General features: G+C 37.8%; 1 protein-coding gene across 1 annotated transcript in view; it reads right to left on the bottom strand.

Annotated features, from left to right (window-relative positions):
• PRTG (protogenin) overlaps positions 1 to 25030 on the bottom strand; it is a 116826-nt gene that overhangs the window by 6806 nt on the left and 84990 nt on the right. Inside the window, exons 12-15 of the mRNA XM_044231171.1 lie at positions 8671 to 8766; positions 7836 to 8022; positions 7024 to 7151; positions 5448 to 5618 (exon numbers count right to left, since the gene is read on the bottom strand). Of these exons, the coding sequence (XP_044087106.1) occupies positions 5448 to 5618; positions 7024 to 7151; positions 7836 to 8022; positions 8671 to 8766 (582 nt within the window). The remainder of the gene's footprint in view (positions 1 to 5447; positions 5619 to 7023; positions 7152 to 7835; positions 8023 to 8670; positions 8767 to 25030) is intronic.

Below are 25030 nucleotides of genomic sequence, written 5' to 3'. Positions count from 1 at the left end.
TGCCCAGAATCTACTTCTCTCCAAAGTCACCGTCACCAGAATTTATATATGATATTTGGTATCAAAGGCATATTCTCTGTTGGCATGATGGCTAAGAAGGATTCCTATGTGCGTACTGCTATTCCTTGAGGGGTCTTTCTGCTCTTGGTTCTGCCACAGGCCTGAAGTACTTTTCTTACAAAAGAGACTCCCACCCCAAGAATGAACTCTAATGTTAAGAACACAGGTGTAACAGAATTCAACCATGAAGTTATTTTGGCACGGACTGCATTCATGAGTCGATATTCACAGGGAGCCTAGCTTCCCTCAGGTGACATCATTTCACTTTTTCCCCGACTCAGAGCATCCTTGCAAAAGCTTTGAAGAACTTACGATAGCTTGTAGCAGTCCCCTCCAGGCCAGACTGGACTATTCTCTTACACTTGCTAGCGTATATTTCACTATGCAGTGAAATGTGGGGTAATCTCAGAGCTCAGGTCATGATTCAGAGGCCACCTGGGAGGTCACATGGTGTAAGGCAGCTCAACCAAGCAGCTACGTGAGGGCTGAACATGGCTTGTTTTCATGTTCTCTGGTTTCAGCTTGGCCTGAAGAGAGTGTGAGCTACTTGAATACACAGCTGTTAAATAAACAAACTGACCCTTACTTAGAATCACGAAGAATGTTTGTACAGTTACCATGTTCTCAGACAGGTGAATTAAAATAAAAAATGTACTGTGATGTGAAGGAAGAACATTTCAGTTTCCTCACAAGAGATAGTTTCCATTTTAGCATAGAATACTTCACATCTAATTTTTAAAAATGCTTGGCAAAAACTAGTCCCTACCTGAAACTCAAAGTCTTTTCATTTTGAAAAGATCTTATTTATTTATTTGAGAAAGAGAGAATGAACACAGAGAGGGAGCGAGAGGGAGAAGCAGGCTCCCTACTGAGCAGAGAGCCTGACGATGCAGGGCTCCATCCCAGAAGTCCAAGATCATGACCTGAGCCAAAGACAGAAACCTAACTGATGAGCCAGCTAAGGTGCCTCAAAGAATTTCTTAAGTTCTATAAGCAGATGAGCTGTGTGGATGTGTGCAAGTGCTCCCCTTCCTTCCACAGTCTTCTTTCACACACAAAAAAGGGAAACTAACACTTTGGCTCCTCTATGAGGGAAAAAAAAGCAGTTCACTCAAAGCAGTTCCCAAATACTAAAGTGATCTGCCTGTGCTTCTGAAATTCACTCAGCATGCTATCTCAATCTCACTTACTGTGTTGATGCCAGCTCCCTGCCTTTCATATGTGTCTGAATCTTCAGCTATTTTAGGAGTTTCAGAAACCAGACAGAACAATAGCCTCAGTGTTGGATCAATGCTGATCAAATGCTGGCATGCTACCAACAAAGTAATTTGTGACTTGGGGCACATTACTGAACTTTAATTTCCTCATGGGGACAATAATTCCCACCTCATATAGTTATTAGAAAGGATTAAATAAACTACCATTGGCAAGTCTCCGACATAAGTATATATACTCAATGAAAGTGAGTCTTCCTCCTCACCTCCGACTCTCCCTTCTTCTCTTCTGAAGGACAGAAATTTTTTTCCCATTTGAACAGCTTAAGGTGGCTGGCATAATGCTTGGACAAGATAATTCTCAGGAAATGCCAACTGAACTTATATTAAAATATGAGCTATCTGTCACCAAAGGAGTGTTCATTGAGGATAAAAAAGCACAGGGTTAAGATTCTGAGGTTAGAGAAGTGCTCCAGAATGCGGTCTTAGAACTCATTTCTGTCTACATTCTGGAAGTGATTGTTTTTCAGTTCCAAAGTCTTAAAAATCATCCACTTAGTTATACCACTAGAATACCTTTCCATACTTCTCCCATGAACTTAACACTCCCACTGCTTAATCAACCTCTCTACTTGGATATCTAGGACACATCTCAAATTTAACATGTTAAAAACTAAACCTTTGATTTCCCCCATCAATTCAGCTTTTTTTTCCCCCTTACACTTCTCATCAATCTGCAGCAAACCTTGTAGGCCATTCTTTCAAACTGTGTTCTACTAGCTTCTTTTACCTTCCTTGTTATCACTCTTGTCCAAATGCCCACTAACTCTCACGTGGACACCTGTATATTCAGTGGTCTCTCAACTTCTACACTTACCAACTTACAATCAGTTTTTGGGTGGTTGATAAAGTAATCCTTTTAAAATGTAAATCTGATCAAAAGTCTCCAGTGTCTTTCATCTCTCTTAGAATAAAATCTGTGGTCTAAGAACTCTGCCCTTGGTTTCCTCCCTACTGATTTCCTATTCACATGGCTCTATTTAGATGTCATTTCTTCCAAGAGGGCTTAACCTTACTACCTCCATCACTCTGTTTCTCCCCACCCCACCCCCCAGCTTTCTTAGTATCACTTATAACACTACCTGAATATCTACACGTTTGTATATTACTGGTGATACAAGCATCAATGGGGAAGGAACATTGTTTTGTTCACTGTGGTATTGCTAATGCCTAGAAAAAAGCCTGGCACACAGTAATCACTCAATCATTCATTTAATGAATGAGTGTGTTCCTACTATTGGTATTCTGATTTACTTGGCTAATGTTGAGTTAAATTCCTTTACTGAAGAACTTTAGTGTCCAATGTACATCTCTAATAGGAGGAAATGGCATATTTATTTAGGCTAAGTTCAGTCATATAACTTTTTTTTTTTTTTTTTTTTAAGAAGGAGCGTCTACAACTGTGGGAAACTCATGCTATGAGGACTAGAGTTCAGGAAGTGCTGTAGTATATAGGGCATGATTGTATATAGTGCCTTTTAGATTTTAAAATAATTGGCTAGTTTGTGCTAATTTACTACATATAAGGAAGGTAAAGACTTAATTTCTGATTCACTTCAAATTACATACAAGTATAATTTCATGTCACATCACTGCTCAACCATTTTAACCATGCATGCTTTTAGCCACCGATACCATCTGGTCATCAGGAACATTTTAAATGCTTTCCCTTATTCCATTTGGCAATAAATATGTAAATTAATTATACACATAAATATGTATAAGCAAAACATGTATAGAAGATTAGTAGATACATAGGAAAGAAATACTGATATTCTCCCTCTTCTTCTTTCCTCATATTTTTCTACACTTTTACCTTTTCCAAAAGTTGCCATAATTAGACATTAAAGACCATTTTACATTTTTTTTCTTTAAATGCCATGATGTATTTTTTTAATTAATTTATTTATTTGACAGAGAGTGAGAGAGAGCACAAGCAGGCAGAGCAGCAGGCAGAGGGAGAGGGAGAAGCAGGCACCTTGCCAAGCAAGGAACCCGACATGGGGTTCGATCCCAGGACCCTGGGATCATGACCTGAGCCGAAGGCAGTTGCCTAACCAACTGAGCCACCCAGGCACCCCCATGATGTATTTTTTTGCTTTGGGTTTAAAAGTGAGTGACTCAAGGGGCACCTGTCTGGCTCATTTGGGGTTTTGACTTTGGGGTTTGATTTTGGGGTTGTGAGTTCGAGCTCCACACTGGGTGTAGAGACTACTTAGACATAAAATCTTAAAAATAAAAATAAAAGTGGGTGACTCAAATCCTTTATGTTTTTTATTCTCAAAAAAAAAAAAAAAACCACCTCAACTATTTTTACCTATATCGTTCACTTTGTCCTCTATGAAGTACTAGCATTAGCCATAAAAAAGGACATGTACAAGATGGTATAGTTTTTTGCTAAGAATTTTTCTTAAAATCACAAAAGTAAGATAATAACAAAAATGGATTTTTCCCCCTTTCATGTAATTCTTATAGGAGTGTAAAAACCTGCAATTACAATCCATTTTACTACTGGGTCATCAATGAGGCAAAATGTTGTTTTCTGAGCCTTGTCTGAAACTGACAAATGAATGCATTAAAAGGAACCAAAACAAAATACTGTTTCTTTTTAGGCAGGTACAAATGAAGAGCTAAAGGGAAGAAGCACTCAAGTGATAAATCAGGTTAGTTGGGGTCAAAGATGTCAATAAATCATTTTGGAATTAACTAAAAGTGAACTGTACATTTTAAGAATATTGTGGTAGTCTGTAAGACTAATAGTTGCAAATAAATCATGCCTCCATCTATCCACACCCCTGGGCAGTCCTCTCCCACACTAACTCTGGGTTTCCCTACCTGGTTTGCTTTGCCCAGTGGGACATCAGCAAAGTGATACAAGCAGAGGCTTGCAAAGCTTTGTATGTGCAACCTCTCCCTCTTCCTGGCATTGGAACTCACTCTTGCTGTTTTTGAGCTACTCACACTCTGTTGAAACCATAAGATGATTTCAGTCTCATGAGTGACCTCAGGAGAAACCAAGAGAAGTGTCCAGCTGATCCCAGTCCAAATTGCTGACTCACAGCACTGTGAGAAAATACCATGGCTAATTTTTAAAGTGGTTTGTTAGGTAACAATAGGTAACTGATACAAATATAAAATTGTATTGCTGGCAAGTACTTATCACTTTCAAGTCTGTTCAGGGACTAAGAAAGTATTACTTGGTAGAGATTCTGCATAATAAAAAACATGAATATAGGACTATTAAAATTCCAACAAAAGTCACTATGTGTTTTACAACTGCATAGAGAGTTTTATATTATATTCATATCTTTAAAGTTCATCCTAATAAGGTAAATATTCCTTTTAAAGGGTGAAATATAGGTACAAATGTCTAGTGCTGTAAAAGTGTTTAGAATATGCAGGTGGCCAAAAAATTACCCTCTTGAAATCCTTCTAAAGCTTTTAATTGCTTAGCAAACTGTTCTTTTCCCAGCATGCATGTTTGAAGTAAGTACTTAAGTGGGACCCTGATATTCATGTGGGCCAATTTATTTGTATGTGGACCATTTTAGTGCAAACGTCTGCTCCCTTAAACCAGATCTTCACCCAGCATTTGCTACTCCACTGCAAGACCCACCACCACTGGAAATCTAGTAGTCATCTATAACAATTCTTCTTTCCTTGCTTTCTTTCTTTCTCTACTTAAGCTACTATCATTTGACCATCCTCTTCTTTCCATCTCAATCCTCAATATCCTAATCCAGGCCTGGGGGATTCTGGGCCACTACAGTCCTGGGCCACTACAGTCCCTTCTTAGATTTTACATTATTCTGACCACTACAGTTCTGGGCCACTACAGTCCCTTCTTAGATTCTACATTATTCTGACCCAACCCTCCTGCACCAAACCCATTCTAGTCACAACAGTCAAGAGTCATCTTCCTGGAATGTGAATCATATGCTCACGCTCAAAATATGGTGATGGTTTCCCAATGCTTTGCTAATAAAACCCAAATCCTTTATAATTTGTTACTTCCTAAATTCAAAACAAACTCTAGATCCTTCTTTCTGTTTGTTTCCTTATCATCAGTAATCTTACTGTTCATCCTCTTGGATACTTTATGCTCATATTTACCTTCTCGGTGTAGGACCTGCCACTCTCCTGCAATCCAGGCCTTCCTGGAAGCGTACAAGATGGTGTAGCGTGTCACCACGGTCTCTGGTCCATCAGGCGGTTTCCAAGAAACCAGAGCAGTGTCATCTTCTATCAATGTCACTTTTACTCCAACTGGTGGGCCTGCCGGTGCTGCGCACACATGGAGGAAATACCGTGTTACCAGGATTAAATGGTGACAAACACTCAAATACCTGGCTAACAGGCTGAAAACTCAGGGGAAAGAGTGTAAAAAACTAGAAACCACTATCAAAACATCTCAGAATCACAGCCTTTACAGATCATTAGTGGTAAGAGTAAAACACTATTTTTTCTTCTTTTTCTGAGAGCTAATTTCATTTTTATAATGTTTAAAACATAAAAATACAGGGGGGGGGATATGGTAGATTCCTAGATGGAGAATTACTAAGTCAAATGGTGTAAGAATTCCTAGAGCTTTTGATAATTGTTTTGCCCACCTGATAACTAGAAAGGTTTACAATTCCACAAGCAACACCACCATTAGGTATTGAATCTAAACTACATTTCTTACTAAAACATACAGAATATATATTTCACCTGATCTAGGAAGCCACTGAAGAAAATACTTCTGAGACCAAAACATTTAGTTATATATCTCCAAAAAGTTGTGAATCAGTGAGTTCACAGGAGAGACCTTAGACTAAGTCTTTATATCTGCAAAAGCAGTCAAGTCTTGGGATTTTAGTTGACCACATATTTAGTAGGAGCTATAAGTGTAAAGAGCTGGGTTTTGGCACCACATCAAATACGGAACATAGCCAAAACCACAGCCAAGAGGCCCTATGCTTGCTGAAGTCAGTGTCTTTCCTTTGCTCTCTCTCAGCATAATTAGACTAGAGCTGTGACGGTCCTTACATAGATCATCTACTTCTTCACCCTCATTCTAGAGAAAAGAAATGCAGGTCCACAGACATGAAATACCTTAGTGAATAGCACAGAGAAGCTCCAGAAAGGGTACTTGATCAGCTATCCCAACCACCACACTGCATAGCCTCAAGCCATCACACACATTACTTTTAATGGGCTCCCAACATCATTAAATACACTATTCATTAACTCCCATTTTAAGTTACGTGGGTACAGTCTTGAACAGCACACCTGATTTGAGAAAATGTAGTGGTTCCCCAAAGAGACATCAGATTTAAGCCTACTGGCTTATGTAATATATAAAGTGAAAGGAATAAACATTTACTATAATAAAAGAAAATACATTTCAAAAGTTAAAAAACAAAACAAATGCATATATGCCAATCTGGATAGTAACTAGGTAGTACCTTCTTTAAAGTGACATTTCTATTTTTTTTTTAAGATTTTATTTATTTATTTGAGAGAGAGAGAGAATGAGCAGGTAGAGAGACAGAGGGAGAGAAAGAAGCAGACACCCTGCTGAGCAGAGAGCCTGACACAGGGTTCAATCTCAGGGCCCTGAGCCAAAGGGAGACGCTCAACCGACTGAGCCACCAGGTGCTCTTAAAGGACATATCTATTTTTTAAACATTTAGATAAATGCCTGTACCTTCTGGAAGTGTTGAATGGTAGACAACAGGGCTCCAGGGGCTGGAAAGCTGGTCCACATGCAGTCGTACAGCAAACTCATATTTGGTGTTTGGTTCTAGACCTTGAACCAACATGTGAGTTTCTGATCTATAAAGTGAGTAACGAAGTTGGTAATTCCGGTAGTACATTGTTTCTAAAAGATTATCGGTATTTCCAGTCAACTCAGGGAAGTATCCTGCTATTATTACCTCATTTTCTTTAAAAACAATTTTTTAGACTAAAAAAATTTCCTCTATTAAAATACAATATTTGGTATTATCCTATAGAAATTAGCCTACAAATTGCCTCTCAGAAACTATGAAATAGTTTAGAATAGCAGTTTGGAAATATCCCAATACAAAGGGATTTCCTCTAAAATACTGAAAGTCGTATCATTCTTTTAAACCATAATGATGGGCATTTTTCTAACTATATCCAAAAAACCAGAATAAGCTTTATTTTTTGATACCAGCATGAAAGTGGTCTTTTATTTTTTTCCTTTAAACATGCTAAGTTTAACCAGTTGGAAGTAATAATACCTTCTTGCCTAATCTTGTTGCATGAGGCTGAGGAACAACAAAAAAAAATAATATTAATTTATAGAAACTGAAAGTCAGATGTAGTTTTCAGAACTGAATATGGCAAAGATGCAAAACTCTCAGCCATTTTATAAGTAAGGTAAGTCCAGAAACAGGTTCTCATAGCTAAATGTCATGCTGGCCCAAGAGGGTAAGAAACAAGTGCCAGTAGGCAAAAGAGCAAAGAAAACCACCATTAACAGAAGCTACATACGTTTGAAGGTATAGAACCAAAGAAGCATTCTGCAGGCCAACAGGGTTACAGCGGATGGTGTAGTTGATTATTTGTGCAGTCGTGAACGCAGGCCTCCTCCAGTGCAGGAAGATGGAAGATGAGGTGTTAGCCTTCGCATAGAGATGGTGGGGTGGTGGTGGAGGGGGAACCATGCGATCACGAACAGCTATTGAAAAAGACAATGTTAATTTACTGCACCGCATATTACTATAGAAAGTGGTAAAATGATAAAATCACAATTCCCCACCCTACTAGTTGACTTGAGGTCCTTTTTTTATTAAAGAGGTTTCAGGGATACATTTAGAGATGTATATCATTCAATTCTGAGCAATTCTTCCATACATCAGGTAAGGAATGAAATATTAATACTTAGATTATAAAAGAGAAGCATCAAGAAGACAGACTACTAGCCCAAGACATTCAGAAGGCCAGCAATGGACTTAAAACTAAACTGACACCCTGTTCAGTAGAAATAAAACCAAACAGGTCTTAGCACCAGTAAAACTGAATAGTAATTGGAAGGAAATAAATAGCTTCAAGATTAGACCAGATAGGTATTCAGGGTTATTTTTCCCAGTTAAATTTCTGAAGGTCTTTTGTTTGCAAAAGTAAAATAGGTTCTTATAATTAAATACACCTCACTTAAATATTTATTCTGAGCATGTTCTTGTTCAAAATAACTATGGTAGGTGCCATGGAAGATAGAAAAGCACCAAGGATTCCAAGGAGTAATAATACCTTCTTGCCTAATCTTGTTGCATGAGGCTGCACTCTGCCATACAGAGTGAAACGTGCTACCGTAACCCTTACTTACACACGCATCCCGGAGTGCTGACTGTCTGATCTGCCTGATAGCCATCTTCTATGTTGTTGTAAGCCAGAAGCCTCACGTGGTACTTTCTTCTGGGGTCTATAAAGAAACTGACAGGTAATAATTTGGTCCAGTCCTCTAGATATCAGCCCTCCAGAGCCTTTGCAGAGTTTGGTTTAAAAATCTTCTGGATACATAACAGTTTAAAATAAAATGAGATTTTTTTCCTTTTCCTAGCCTACATAGTGACTCAGCAATGCACCTTCGTTTGACATGGCTACTGTAACTATCTACCAGTTACTTACAATTTTACTTAACCTTTCTCCAAACAATAACATTAACACCAATACTCTCTGTCCTCCTCCTCAACTGACCAGAGATAGATTCTTGATCCTAAAAGCCTTGGGGATTGCCTAAGGGGTCACTTCTAAGACGTTTCACTACACAGAAATTTTTTGTTTAGTTATTGGAGGTTTAGCTACCTTAAGAAGGGAAATCAAAGTGAGCTTCTTCTCCTCCTCAAAGGTAAAGATAATTATGATTGTCATCCTTTAGTAACTTTAAAAAGTTTCACAACCATGTGTTATTTAAGTTTATTTCTATGTGTACCCTTTCCATTAACCCATTTTCAAGCCAACAGCTAAATTCACCAAGAAAGAGGAGCTGGAGCTCCCTCTACTGGTGCTCATTAACTGTCAAAATAGGAAACCCAAAGGCCCTTGGATATATACAAAAATTTTTCAGTTTTTTGAGGAAATAAAGTTATACATTTTATTTTTTGAAAATATTTTATTTATTTATTTGACACAGAGAGATTGAGCACAAGTGGTGGAATAGCAGACAGAGGGAGAGGGAGAAGCAGGCTCCCCGCTGAGCAGGGAGCCGGATGAGGCGCTCTATCCCAGGACCCTGGGATCATGACCTGAACTGAAGGCAGACGCTTAACCCACTGAGCCACGCAGGCACCCCTAGTTATAAATTTTAAATGACATGTTTTAGGACATATTTTGAGAAGTGTAATGATATAAATACATTTAAATATAACTATGATAACATTTAATTATCGAGTACTTGCTTGGGACAAAAATAAATACTACTGAGAAATAATGTGTTTTCCCCCCAGCTTTGCTGAGGTATAGTTGATGAACATATATTTAAGGTATATATTTAAGGTATATGAGATGATGTTTGACACATGCGTGCATTGTGAGGTGATCTCTACAATCAAGCTAACAAACATATCCTATCATCTCACACAGTAACCATTTTTGGGTGGGTATGTACTTGAAAACAAGATCTCAGTAAAGCTCAAGTTTATAATACAGTATTGATGAGTATCATCACCGTGCTGTCCATCAGATCTCCAGGACTTATTTATCTTGCCTAAGTACAACCTTGCACCCATGAGCAACACTTCCTCATATCCTCCATCCCTGAAGGCCCTGGCAACCACTGTTCTACTCTCTGCTTCTCTGGGTTCAACTATTTTGGATCCCATACATTATTGAAATCATGCAGTAACTGTCTTTCTGCATCTGGCTTATTTCACTTAGCATAACATCATCTAGGCTCATTCACATTGTGCAAAGGCTGAATTGCCTTCCTTATTAAAGGCTGAATAATATTCCATCGTGTGTATAGGCCATATTTTCTTTGTCAATTCACCCAACAGCAGACATTTAGATTGTTTTTATATCTTGACAATTACAAATAATGCTGCAATGAGCATGGGTGCAGTTATCTCTTCAAGATACTGGTTTCATTACCTTTTGATACATAACCAGAAGTGGGACTGCTGGACTATATGGTATATTTCTAACTTTAATATATTTCTGTATTACATTTCTCTAAGTAATAATAAATGTGTAAATAGATCCAATACTTCATAAGGGAAAAAAATCCTTGAAAGATATATCCAATGTGCAGAAAACTTAGAATAAATGGATAAAAATAATTCTAGAGCGAATTTAAACATTTAAAAATCCAAAAATAGGGGTGTGCCTGGCTGGTTTAGTTGGGGAAACATGCAACTCTTGATCTCGAGGTTGTGAGTTCAAGGCCCATATTGGATGTAGAAATTGCTTTAAAAATTCAAAAATAAAATATGAAGTCTGTTAAAGTTTCCAAAATAATTTTTAAGAGTCTCCATATTTTAACTGATATATGCTATTATTTAATATTAAAATGGGTTAAAAGAATGTCCTAAAATACAAATTTTTTATTTGTTTTAACGAATTTCTATTCATTTTAACAAAATTAAAATCACAAGAACAAAAAAAATTTATACAACTTAGGACATTTCTATACTTTTTAGATAGGAAGTAGGAAGGCTAATATTCAATTATACTATAGAAAATGATATATGAGGAACACAAAATTCTATCAATGTTCTTCCCATTCTATAAACGGTGGTACCACGGTGTTAAGTAGCATGTCTAGTGTTACACGAAACTAAACCAAGGACTTGCTGATATTTCTATCACATGTGCTTTTGTTATAGTAGGTAACTTTGTCTCTTTATAATGAATATTAAAACAGAAATATTTTTAAACGTTTTGTAAAATAACTACAGAAAACAAACACAGAAATACATTTGGACTTCATTACTCAGATGATTTCCAACAGTAAGCACTGAAATTCTAAGATTCAAGGACTTCTGTCCAGATTAACGGCAACCTAATTTGAATCCATGTTCCTCTTTCTTCCCTCTTAACATATTGCTGAACTCATGAGGCAGCTGAATCCTGAGTGCTGTCTTACAAATACTCCCTCTGAATGGGTACAAATGGAATTCATTTGGCTCTCTGCCATTGAGTTCTTCAAATGTATTTCTTTCTTCTGTCTCTACTCAATCAGAAACTTATCTTTAGGAAAGCCTACCGAGTGTGGGGCATTGCACCAGGAATTAGGAAATACAGAAAATGAGGGATGAGACAGAGTTTGTCCCAAGTAGCTCGCATCGTCAGAGAGCCAGACACAGATATAGCCACTCTCACCGAAAGCAGATTTTGATGATGTTATGAGTATGGGTGGAAAGATTAATCTTTTTTTTTCCACTGTGCAAATAATCAATTAACAGTTCATGAATATTTCTCTGGAACGGTTATTTATTTTTAGTCCTAAAATTGATTCTTCATTTTCCCTTCATCTTTGAAAAATGAGCTGCTTACATTAAATTTTAAACCCCAAATCAACCTTTTCTGGTTGATGAGAAGCAACGTATGTGTCCTGAGAAATGAGAGGAGAGCACACTTAGCCCCTGTACAACCCACTCAGCATGGTAACAGCCCAGTTTTTCTGGTGCCCATCTGGAAATCATCCCAATCACCGAAGCAACGACCTCCCAGGCTGGGCTCCTTTGCCTGCATGTTTCTATGAAGTGAGGAAAAGGCAAACCATCAGGCTGGCAAATCAGGTATATCAGGTGCATGAGATTCCTTTCTATCCATACATAAGAAGTACAACAAGGGTCAGGATAATTTTTAAAACCATTTTAGTGGGAAAAAAGGAAAGGAAAGGGAAAGCCCATTTAATGTTCATATGTGATCGACTATGCTCTTCAAAGAATCTCATTTAACAAAACTGAAGTGCCAGGTTGGGGGCCAAGCTGAGCAGCAGTGGGACATGAGCATTTACCATGTGCTCCTTTCAGGCTCCGAGAAATAGGACTCCAGCCTCAAAATCTAGTGACATTATTTTCGTTGGTTAATCCAGAGACCTCAGAACAATAAGGCTCATGTTCATGCACCAATTTGTTAGAGATGTGATGTCATGGACCCAGGGGCCCAGAGCCCTGGACTAATGTTAAGAGGAGCACTATCAGACGGCAAGAGTTATCAGCTAAGAAAGAAAACAAAGCTATGCAATTAACAAAATTAAAGATACAGAGTAAGAAATCAGAGTTTAGGACCAACATATTCAATAGAGTTAAATGCACAGATAATGTACCTTAGCATAAGAGCACAAGTCCTAAAACTCTAGAGTTCTGAGAAAATCCTTCAATGCATAAAGGACAAAGCAGAGACCCAGCCTCAGCACTGTGAAATGCTACAGGGACCCCGTACATATAGTTTCCAAGGCCTGCTAACAGCCCTTCTTGAGTCAAGGACTGCCACGTCTGTGGTGCTTGGTTACATGAGACTCAGCAGACTTAGGCAATGTGGTTTATGGGGAAAACAGCAGAGTCAGTAAAAGCAGCCACAAAGAATTGTTCAGGCCTTCCCAAAACCCAGTGAGGGAAAAAGGAGAAATAAAAAGAGGGGAGAGAATTGGTCCCATTTCCTTCCAAACTCAACACACGGAGCATAAAAATCGCTCATTGGGGCTAATTCTTAAAGGTCTCAGGAGTGACAGCTCCACTAGGTAGTATTTGCCTTTATGGTTAAACTTAAAGATTTAGCAATATATAAAGATGGAAGGCCAGGAAAGTAAGCTCAAATTAATTTAACACAAACTCTAGTGAGTGTCAGCTTAGGTTACCATAACTGTGGTCCCAACCAAATTAACCTGTACCTTTATTATGGACTCAACCTTTGGCCAAAAACTGAAGATCTCCTTCCTCAAACACTGCTATGGTAGCCCTCCTTCCTCTTTTCTCCTCCGCTCTAGGATTTGCTTCACCTTCTTTCCGTTCTGATTCATTCTCATCATGAACTTTTCCACTTGACTTTGTTTCACATGAGGAGAAATCAAAACTAGAAGTCTGACTGGCCAAGAAAGAGTATACAGGTATCCAATAACATTTACCAAATGCCTACTAAAAGTCAGACACTATATGAAGACTCAGCAGTTAGAAAGCCTTTACTGTTGGGGAGCCTGGATGGCTCAGCTGGAAGAGCGTAGGAGTCTTGATCTCGGGATTGTGAGTTTGAGCCTCATGCTGAGTGCAGACATGACTTAAATTTTTTTAAAAAATGAAATAAAAATTTAAAAAAAAGAAAGCCATAACTTGTGCTTTTAATTTCAATCTACCAGAGTACAGACTGATAAATGAATATTCTATAAATATTATTTACTAAATGTATAGCCTTGAGAGCATATTTTTTTTAGTTTTCTAAACCTGGATTATTTTCATTTGGAAAATAGACAAATAATCCCTGACAGGGATTTTAAGAGGATTAAATGAAAGCATGGCTATTAAGGAATTTGTATAGCTCCTATAATTAGTAGAGATATAATATTATTATTGTTGTTATTATAATGAGCAAAGTTGCTCAGGAGAACAGAAAGGGTACTACCAAAAATACCGTACACTTAAACTTGGAATCATGGCAAAAAAACCCATCAAGGATGTTCATTCATGCAACCAAAGTCTGGAATTCAGAATGTCAGTAAGTGAGCTGTTGGCAAATACTAAAGCTGAGCTCTAACTGCTCTCTGTCCTCATTAATGTTCCTTGGTTTGTGGAGCAGGCAAAGGCTCCCAAGTGTGTGTCTGCCTTGTATTCATGCTTGAAGGAGCTGTGCTCTGTATTTTATGGCCACTAAGAAAGCTTGCTGTTTTGGCAACCATGTCTCAGCTTCAAATCCACCTTCGCCCACGTCTTCCATGTTCATTCAATAATGTCTCATCGTCTAACAAAATCGCTGATGATATGAAAGTTTTAGAAAACAACATAACAGATTTCTTCCCTAATGGAAGAACAGTAGATTGTTTCATGAAATGGAAATATGGAAGTTTGAGAGCTAGCATTAGCAAGAGCAAGCAGATGGAGACAACAAATTCATTCACTCTGTTAATTACATCCAGTTTTAACAATTCAGTATTTATTACCCTCAATGACTGCAATGAGAACAAGAAAAAAGTTCAATAAAATCAGATTCTCTACAATGCAAAGGTCTTTTAAAGATTACTGATCAAGGACCTAAATTTCTTTCTAAAAGCACCTGATTTAACAATAGTGAATTAACTGTATCTTTATACATCCTAAGTAACCTACAAAAACTTTGGTATAATATACCTAATTTTCTTTGCAACATGTTCCCAAAGACCACAAAACAGCAGAAAACCCAGGTCTGCCAGGGTTTCATCCCAGTAACTTGCACTTCTCTTCTCTACCCCTAGATGGCATCTGTGTGCCTGTACCGTGAGTGATGGCCACACTTCATCTACTGAAGGTGGGAGCTACCACGACACATGGCGATTGCTTAAATTTCGTCAAAAGAAGGACTGCACGAAATGCAAAGCAGTGAAAAGAAGAAGGGTGCTTTGAATCAGTATTTGTCATATATATAAATATTTCCCATGGAGTTTAAAAAACCCTGTGAGCTATATCATTGCTCTTGTCAACTGACCTCTACAGAGAAGAAGGCTGAGACAAACAAAAGACAAGTTTCCTAACGACTCAGCACTACTTGGAAGCTACGAGACAATCTAGCACAACAGCGAATGTCTCAGATGCCAGCCCCAGGCTTCCTGGATTCTGATCCAGCTGGGTCATTACTGCGCAACCTGCAGAAGTTATTTTCACCCTCCGTACCTTTGTTAAAACCGCCTGTAAGATGGGTAATGATGATGATAACAATCTATCTCTCAAGGGTGTTAGGACGAGGAAATGAATTAATCCACACAAAGTATCTCCGAGAGTGCCACTCTGTAACAATAATATACCGATAAGAATACCTTTAGTAATGAAATAATTACTAGCAGCATCACATGACCCCTGCTCCCTGCTCCCTCTCAAGCAGAAGGGCAGGCTGGCATGGTGACTAAAGGATAGACTCTGGAACCAGACTACTTTGGTTTAAAAACTGAGTTTCCTCATCTATAAAATGAGGACTTGATGGATTAATATTTGTAACTTGCTTTTAGAAATGCACACCAAGTAGGTGCTTTCCAATGCTAAGTAAGTAAATACAGAGGAGAGGGCTGCTTTGACCATTAGGGGATTTGGATTTGAATCTTGGGTTTAGTAGCTCTGTGGCTGCAAATGCAGTCCCCCTGGAAGTCAGTTTCCTCGTCTTTTTTTTTTTTTTTAATTAAAGATTTTATTTATTTATTTGACAGAGAGAAATCACAAGTAGGCAGAGAGGCAGGCAGAGAGAGAGAGGGGGAAGCAGGCTCCCTGCTGAGCAGAGAGTCCGATGCGGGACTCGATCCCAGGACTCTGAGATCATGACCCGAGCCGAAGGCAGCGGCCTAACCCACTGAGCCACCCAGGCGCCCCAGTTTCCTCGTCTTTAAGATTAGCAAGTTGAAGTCTATCGGTTGTCTTCAAATTTGTTTAGGTAACAGTATATCAGGGAACCTAAGACAGAGTACAAGTAAATATCGTGCAAGACAGGAATAACTACTGTGAAGAGATTTGTTAAGACTAACGGAATTCAAAAGAAGGAAAAGTTACTGGTAGGTTTTTACTGCGTGAAGGAGGGCTTCATGGAAGTAGTGCATGTGAACATAAGAGATTAAGGCCAAAGAAGAGTGTAAGTGAAGGCTGGAGGACAGGAACATGTAGATCAGGGAGGAGTAACAGGGAAGAGATGGGTAAGTGCATGAGGTGAAGATCACGTAGAAAAGTCGGGCTGTGGGTAGATCTCGGGTTTAAGAACCAGGCTAGCCAGCATGGATTTTGTTATATAGACACAAAAGATGGCTTTAGTAAATGGGATTGTTGAGAGAAGGCACTCATCAGAGTCAGAAAGCTCCAAGTGTCCAGCCTGGGTGAACCCACAGAAATGGAAGAGGAGATGCAGAGCCAATGACACGTGGCATCAGAGATGCGGGAGAAAAGTCAAGGGGAACTGACCATGGGTGAGAAAGTGTGGGCTGAGCTGGCAGTGAGGACAGAGATCCACAGTCAGCAGTCCAGGACACAGAGGACAGGGACCCAGCAGGGTCTAGAGACCTGGGTGTGAGATGGGAAGTGGTGTTAAGGAGGCATGAGGAAAACTGGGAAGGTATCACGGGAGCCAGGAGAAGACGATGTCCAGGGCTACAGGGATGTCACGGAGGATAAAAGCCACATCTGGTATCTAGGTCTTTTAACAGAATAAACTCATCAGGAAAGGGTGGGGTTTTGGGGGTAGCAGAAAACATGGATTTAAGCAGCAAGGATGTGGTAACACTGGCAATAGAGTGGTAAAGGAGAATGAAAATAGAAATGCCTTATTTTCTGATGTGTACCAAAGTGTTAACAGTAGTACTTAGGTCTATATGGTAGAATTTGTGGTTATTTTGCTTCCTTATTTCTACCTGTTCTATTGTGAATGGTTTTGGTAATAATAAGATAGTAAAGAATTAGAACTCAGATGGCAAAGCTGACAGACATCCATTCAAACTTTATGGATTCCTTGTTGTAATACTAACACTTCTAGAAGTTTGGCTTCCTGGAAAATGCATAATAGAAAACTATTAATTACAAAGTATTTAGCTATGGACCAACAAAAAAGAGATATTATTGGGGTCATGAAAACCAGTCCTTTGTTTCCTTCAGCTGCTGTGTTGGTGACACTCCAGAACCCTTGAAAAGAGCAGGGCTGGAGTGGACAGGTCAAGGTAGATAAAACTAAGAAAACACCTGAGGTCAGGACCATGAGAAAACTTTTACCTTACATCTGTAAAGCCTCCTCTGACATCATTTCTAAAATCCAAATCTAAATAAGACTTAATGAGTCTTATGCCATATCCTTCTAAGGAAAACTTCTCAGGTGGTGGGGGGAAAGTCTTCCAAGGACCAAAAGAAACATAAAGCAATTATATCTACTTTGGGACAGTTCCTGCCACTTGGTTTGATTTAGACATGGAACATGTTTAGTAAAATGTCTTAAGAAAACACAAAGCATTACTTTAAAAATCACTATGTACTGCTTTAAATTATTCGCTTAAAACACCACTGTAGGAAGCTTTGCTAATGTTAACCACAAAGCCATTAAGATGGCTATAAAGCATTCAAGAAGTCAAACTAATTAGTAACAATCTGAAAGTTTGCTGATATAATATCACCACATGTAAAGTTTGGAAATGTTAAATTAGGAAGTACTCAGAATCAGTGAGAAAGGTGAGATTCTGAAGGATGAAACTGAGTATCTGGCCCAATGTCCACTTTTAATTTAATCTTTTGTGTCACAAGGTTTTGTGTGAGCCTTTTCAGGGCCATTGTTCCCCTGTGGTCTGACTAGAGAGCCCCTTGGTCTGGCTAGCCGGGGTGACTGCACTGCCCCCAAGCCTATCCCTCCAACACAATACTCCCCACCCCATATAATTATTCAGAGAAGAGGCCAACAGCATGACTGCTCCGACACCTGGGTCATGGCCTCTGACACAGGATCTGGGGCCAGGTCAAGTCTGGTCCAGCCGAAGAGGAGCAGGAAAAATGCTAAGGGGGATGGGTGGGAAAGGAGAGCAGAGTGAAATACTCTGCGTTTAAAAATGGTGTTTAAGCACAGTAACAAAAACACAAATCACATGCAAACAATGTTATCCAAACGTCGTTAGACTGTAGTTTTCTCCTCTCTGAGAGAGAAACCCCAATGAGAGAGATTAGAGAAGCAGGCTTCTTTCCAGTGATTTCTTTGTCTTCTATTATCAGACGTACATTAGAATGGAAAAGCTTAATTCATGATGGTTAAAACAATGCCTGACCCAAACGTGTGAGTATACTGACTTAAAAATAGGTTTTTGCCTAAAAGAATGTAAATTTTACTTAAAGCCCAGATTAAAATTTCTTTCTTCTTTTGTTTATAAACTGCATTTCCACATAGGATTGTGAAGGATAAGCATCTTTCATATCCATTATAAATTTAAAGGATTTTGTTAATGACCCCTTGCCAAAATGTTATAAACCTGTTGTAATAATACAGAATATCTGAGTGTACAGTAGACACAACGGTAGATGGGAGGGGGCAATCCCCCACTCCCAAAATTTCCCTGTGTTCTGTGTAACAAGTCTCTATGGAAGCTGATGGTAGAGTATTTGTCTAAACCTGAAATGACTCAGTGCCTTTTGTTCAGCACCCCTGAAGGGCCTTAAGACAAATAACTCTCACTCCCAACGAAAACATCCCTTCTCCTACGGAGTTTAGGATAATTTACAAGAAAGTTCTTTGCATGCGACATTTGAGAATCAGTTTCCTACCAAAATAAGTAAACCCTACTCAATAATCTCTATTTTAACAACACCCCCCCCACACACACAAAAACTCAGATTGCTTTTGCAAAATCCAGAAGCAAATGGCTTTTTCAATCATATTGTGTTCACTAATATTTTGGTCATGTTATTTTTTGAACATGTGATTTCATTTTTATACAGCTATCAGGCTTTCAAGACTTCTTATAAAAAGTATTCTTCATTTTTGACAAATGCATTACTTGAGGTTGTCTGGATAAGAAATATTTGGTGTTAATAATGAATACTGTTTTTCTGAAAATAAATAAATTGGAAAAAAAAAAAGAGAGAAAAAAAAGAGAAATATTTGGTGTTGAAGATTTCTACTTGAACACTGCCTCAAATGAATCCGATTTACATCCAAACCCTGCAAAACGAACCCTCTCACAAACACCATTTTTAATCTTTTATGTTCTTTTCTTATGATACTCCTTTCCGTCTGTGAATCCCTGTGGAAAAAAAGATACCTCACTGGTCCAATTTTGCAAGTTGAGAGAGCACAGCCACGGAGTCTCTCCACCACACAGTCAGTTAATGGATTTATGCCGGTGGCTGTTATCTCCTATGGGGCAGGGAGGAGAAAAAGGCAGTGGCTTAACGGTCCCCAAATTTATAAGAGCTGTATGTGAACAGTACTAATAAAGCTGGTCCACATTCGTGTTCCTGAATTACTTAAAAGTGCATATAATGGAATAATCACTGATTATAAAAATTCAGAATTGTAAGATTAAAAAATGCGTTAGAATGGAGGGATACGCAGAATAAGTTACTTTAATTATATTGATATTTCTATCCCAAACAATCCTTACCCTAAAAACATCCAGGACTTGACTTACGATACTGTACTTGGGTTAGCATTTGTTTAAGTAGCTGCTCTATCTGCCAACACACTTACACTGTCTGTCCCACATACATCACTGCCTTACAAACAATATTTTTATAGACTGACAGAGAGAGCCTATTCACGACAACCAAACTTCCCCCGAAGCCATGAAATAAATTTCCTTCCAGGACTAACATTTCTCTGTCTCACTGTCATGGGCTGGCCATGCCATTTTGACCCTTTTGTGAGGCAACATGGAAATACCATCTATCATCTCCTGAACCACAGCGACTTGGTCGGAGGTGCACAGTTTCATTGCAAAAACATCTGTGGTTTGATAACCATTCCTCCCAATCTCAGTTCTCGGCAGTTAAAAGCGTGCTTACAAGATGGGAAAGATGCAGGTAGACAGCTTGAAACCAATCTTAAATTTCTTCTCAAGTGGGAAACTCGAGCCAGCGAAATATCAGCGTCCTCAATCACAGAGATAAACACGGTCCTGTTATTTATTTATGCCTCTTTTAGAATTCACGAGAAGCACTACGTTACAACAACTTATTTAAACTTTCCGAATGTATCACTCTGAAATCGATTTTAATGTTAGCCGGTAAGGGAATGTTGGGAGCTCTGTGGTCTAGCAGGGGCAGGTCATTACCATGTTAACTGGCTATCAACAGCCTACTCCAATTCTATATAAACCTTAAATCTTTCAGGTATTCAAAGACAGTGAAAATCATTGGGGTCCTGGAAAGTATTCAGTATATCTTAAGATGGTTTTCAACATGTATAATAGAGAATCTCAAACAATTTGAGCATGAAGAATCAAATCAAAAGGCGTTTTCTGATAAATAAAACATTCAACAGAAGATCTCAGGTTTCTTGTGTTCAATATCTGTTACTTCAGAAATGCTATTGTTTTAACCATGTGCGTAGTCACTGTAAAACCAATCCTAATTTGGAGATACTGATTAAAGCCTAAAAACAAAGAAAGACATTTTTTTAACTTTAAATTTCTTTTAAGCATTTTGATGATCTGCTTTATTACTTGTTCTCTTATTTGTGTGTGCATGTGCAAGTGTACACACACACACACACACTTTTATTTTGTTGAATCATCACTTCACACCTAAATATTTGGACCTGCTTCCCCCGAGAACAAGGACAGTCTCTCCTATACAACCATAATACCATGATCACATTCAACAAATTGAGCAAAAATGCAAGTTTATCCAACTCATTTCTAAGTCTCCCAAATTACTTCCAAAATGTCCTTTGTAGCTGCTCCCTCCCTACCAGCCCAATGGAAGATCGCATACTGCCTGTCCTGTCTCCTTCACGGACAACTGCTCCCTTTCCTTTTCCTATCTTTCACAACGACACCTCCAAAGAATCCAGTGCAGATGTTTTGTAGACCAACTCACAATTTGGCTGTATCTGTTTGTTTCCTCGTTATTAGATTCAGATTAAACACTTTCTTTTTTTGGTAAGTCTACTCTTATCAGTTAAATTATGGCTGTAAGATAGATTCTTTTCTTCAGGGAAATAAACCTTAAAACCTCTATTTTTTGCGTGAATTTGTTTTGAACTTTGAATTTGTTACATTGCTTGTGGAAGGGGGATATTATGGTTTTGAAAGCCTTCCTAACCTCAGAAAGGCCTAATTTTCTCACTGGCCGATCTTATCTATTTATCTACATTTATCTATATAAATGAACTCTTGCCTGACACTCAGGACAATAAAAGGAAAGCACCAACATATTTTTAGGCTTCTTGAAAGATTTCTAGAACTATCTGATATTTTTTGTATAAGTAATACAAATGCAGATTTCTTTTCTAAAAAATTCTCAATGAGTCACACTGGAATGCCAATTTTTAATATGCACATAGCATGGGAATAAAGTTTACAAAGAACCAGAGCCACACAAATATGCCACTGAGTCAACACGGGGAAGAGAATACGATAAAAACAATCCTTGTAATTCCTCGGAACAGAAATGTGCATTAGCAAAATCAGAGTGTCTCCTTACTTTTTGACGTTTTCAGAGGTTTAAAATGTAGTCTCTATAGTTTTTTGGGTCAGAGTTAAGGTCCATCTGTCATGATTTTCTTCTGAGACAAAAGGTCACTTTATGAAAAGAATGGGAATGTATTCAAGAAAGGGAAACAAAAAAAGAAAAAAAAGAAAAAAAAAAGAAAAAGAAAAAAGAAAGGGAAACACACCAAAAACAATCGTAATTGGCCATCCAGATGGAGAAAGGTGAAAGTTCAAAAAAATTATTTTAATTGTTTCCTCCACTAATATCGCTAGATCACCCAAAAGCCTATAACTTGTCAAATGATCCTAGAAACTACAGGCATCTTCTCTAATACACTAAGTCATTATCAAATATTAGTATGGTGTTCAATACATAAATTCATAAAAAATCTTCAACAATTTGAACATAGAGAGTTTTTCTGGAGGTACTATATTTTAGAACTTAATTAGTATAATTTTTTCTAGTAATTAAAATACCCTGTGCCCCTTAGCTAGCAGAATTTGTGGTTTGCTTTGGTTGCAAGAAAGCTCACAGCCAAACTTACAGGCATTTCTAGCAACTGTACGAACCCTACAGCATGTGATTAAAGAAGCCAATATCCTGGTTTCACCGATTTTGCAACTTTTATTTATCTTTCCTCCGATTTCTTCATCTAGATATATTTAAATTTTAAAAAATGCTTTTTTCTCATTAGGATCAAATGTTTGTTATAGAAAGTTTATAAAACTCAGACAAGCAAAAAGAGGAAATAAAAATAAAATGTCCTAATACCAGTACCCAGATATAAGCACTTTTAACAGGAGATTTTTTTTTAAATTCCCTTTTCTACTCACATATACACATACTGAATTTTTTTTGTATTTTATAGACTGCCTTTTTCATTCAATATGCTGTGAATAACCACTCATGGTACTAAATAGGCTTCTAAAACATTCCTTTCAATGTCCACATTTATTCAAATTGTATGGATGTACCACATAGAGGTTAACTAAAGCTCTGTAATTGAATTATTTAGGTTTCTTCCAGCTTTTCACAATTATAAATGATCCTGTACATTACATCTTTACATCTTTATGGTTAAATGCGTGTGTGGCTCAGTTGGATAAGCGGCCAACTCTTGGTTTTAGCTCAGGTGACAATGTAAGGGTCATGAGATTGAGCCCCATTCAGGACTGTGCCCTAGGCGGGGAGTCTGCTTCTCTCCCTTTCCCCCTGCTTGCTTGCTCACTCTCTCTCTCTTTTTTGTTCTCTCTAAAATAAAAATAAAATAAATCTTAAATGTTCTTTAGTATTTTCTCCTGATAGGCATCTAACAGAATTGCTGTGTAAAGCAGTTTGTATAATACAGCCCCCCCTTGTGGTGTTACCCAGTGATGCCTAGAAAAGCTGTGTATCAATTTACATTCCTACTATTAGTATGAATGTTGTTTAATCCCAAACCCTTACAAACACTGAGACTTCTATCACCTATTTGGTTTTTGTTGTTGTTGTTGAATTTTGTGTTTCCATACTGAGTCACTCCTCTCAATCTTTCTAGGAAAAGGAAGCAGGAGATACGCACATCTGAAATAATGACTTGTTAGGTGTATTTACGTTACACAATCTACCAAGGAAGATGGACACACTATGGTAGTCAGGCAAAATGTGCTGCCTACTGTCTCTACGGGTTTCTTAAGTTATTGTTAATATCCTGGCAGGCTGAGAATGGGAAGATGCCATTTTAACTTCGGCTGAAGGAACAGCTCTAGTTTTTGTAATAAACCAAAATAAGGGTCAACGGAGTCAGCTATCTCAGCTGATACAAGAGGCCTCCACTTACACAGGGCAGCCTACATTTTCTGGGATGTTATACAAAGTCCTTCAAGGTTTCACATGTTTGAAAACAGAGTAAAAAAACAGGCAAAAATCTCAATAAAGTCTTCAGGATTATGTTATCACACTAGTTTACCCTAATCAATTGATTAATCAGATTGTTTTGATAGTAAGCTACTCCAGGATTTAGCCTGTTCTGATGATTAGTCTATGACTATGTTTATGCCATGCTTTCTTTAACTCTTTCATTATACCATCAGGGTTTTTCACTTAGTTAACCTGGTATCCTTCAGATAACAATACGATATCAGTTCCTTAGGAAAGTCTAGCCTGACCTCCACCCTCAAGCTCTCCTGTCCCTTGTAACACGGCCTTTATAACTCCCTCTGCTTTACCATCACAGGGCCTACTAAGGTTTGTAATTACGGTTTCTGGTGATTTTATGAATGTCTATTTTCTCTTCCAGATATTACAGCTTCATAACTGGGTAGGTATGTAGAAATACCTGATTCAATATTTTAGGACAACAGTCTCCAAAACTTTATTTTACCTCCCATTAGGAAAATATTCTTCTACCGTGTATACTCATAACATATATGCTTTTATTTATAGCATATACACATATGGCTGCCCTGATATACTATCACATTACAAAATAAACATGCACAAATATTTTTAAAGGCTAAGGTATAAAATATTTTCCTCTAGTAATGGCCTCTCTTGCAGCTCCCTTTTTATCCCATGGAGTACGTAATTAGTGCAAAACTAAAATTTTTATTTGCATGAACTTTTTTTTTTTTTTAAAGAACAGGCTTAAAACAAATACAAAACAAAACCCAGAAGTATAATTACTGCTTTACAACAATTTTTTTTCTATCCACCCTGAAGTTTCTTTCATGTGCTAATGGTGGTATTTAAAAAAAACCTACTCTCCTTTAACTTACTTAGATCTTTAAGGACCTCACACATCTAAAGACTCTTTACATTCACCAGAAACTTCCAGAGTAGTCTGAGGGCTGACAAGCAGTATGATTAATGGACAGTATTGATTTAATTTTCTCCATGAGTTTTTCCTTCTATAAGGAAAACTGTTCGTAATTCATGTCCTTTTGCCATGTTTACAGATTCTTAAAAAGAAGAGAATGAAAAGCTTACTGAAGTTTTTCCATCATTCAAAAAGTACCATTTGAAAGCTCTGGTCTATAAAACAATCAAGAGCTGATCGATGGCTATGAGTATCTTCCTAAGACCAAGGAAATACTGCTTTTATTTGTCACCATTTTAATGGAGCTTATTAGCACATCTAGAAAAGACATAGGAAATAAAACCATAAAATTAGTTTAATAAATAAGCTTCAAAATATAAATACAAAGTGCTATAGAGGACAACGGGATATTTTAGAAGAAAGATACATTAAGTTAAATGTTCCATATAAACCTTTTAGTTAAAAGCCATGAAACAGATGTCAGCGTCATCAGATATAAATGATCAAAGTTTCTCCAAATATCTTAATTTGAAGTGTCATTTGGAACCAATCAAAACACTTTTTCTGGAGACAAACAATGGGAATAATACTTTTTATTTTTTATA

This window comes from Neovison vison, chromosome 13 (assembly GCF_020171115.1).
Source record: "Neovison vison isolate M4711 chromosome 13, ASM_NN_V1, whole genome shotgun sequence".
Classification (NCBI taxonomy): Eukaryota; Metazoa; Chordata; class Mammalia; order Carnivora; family Mustelidae; genus Neogale; species Neogale vison.
This window is presented reverse-complemented; position numbering and strand designations above follow the sequence as displayed.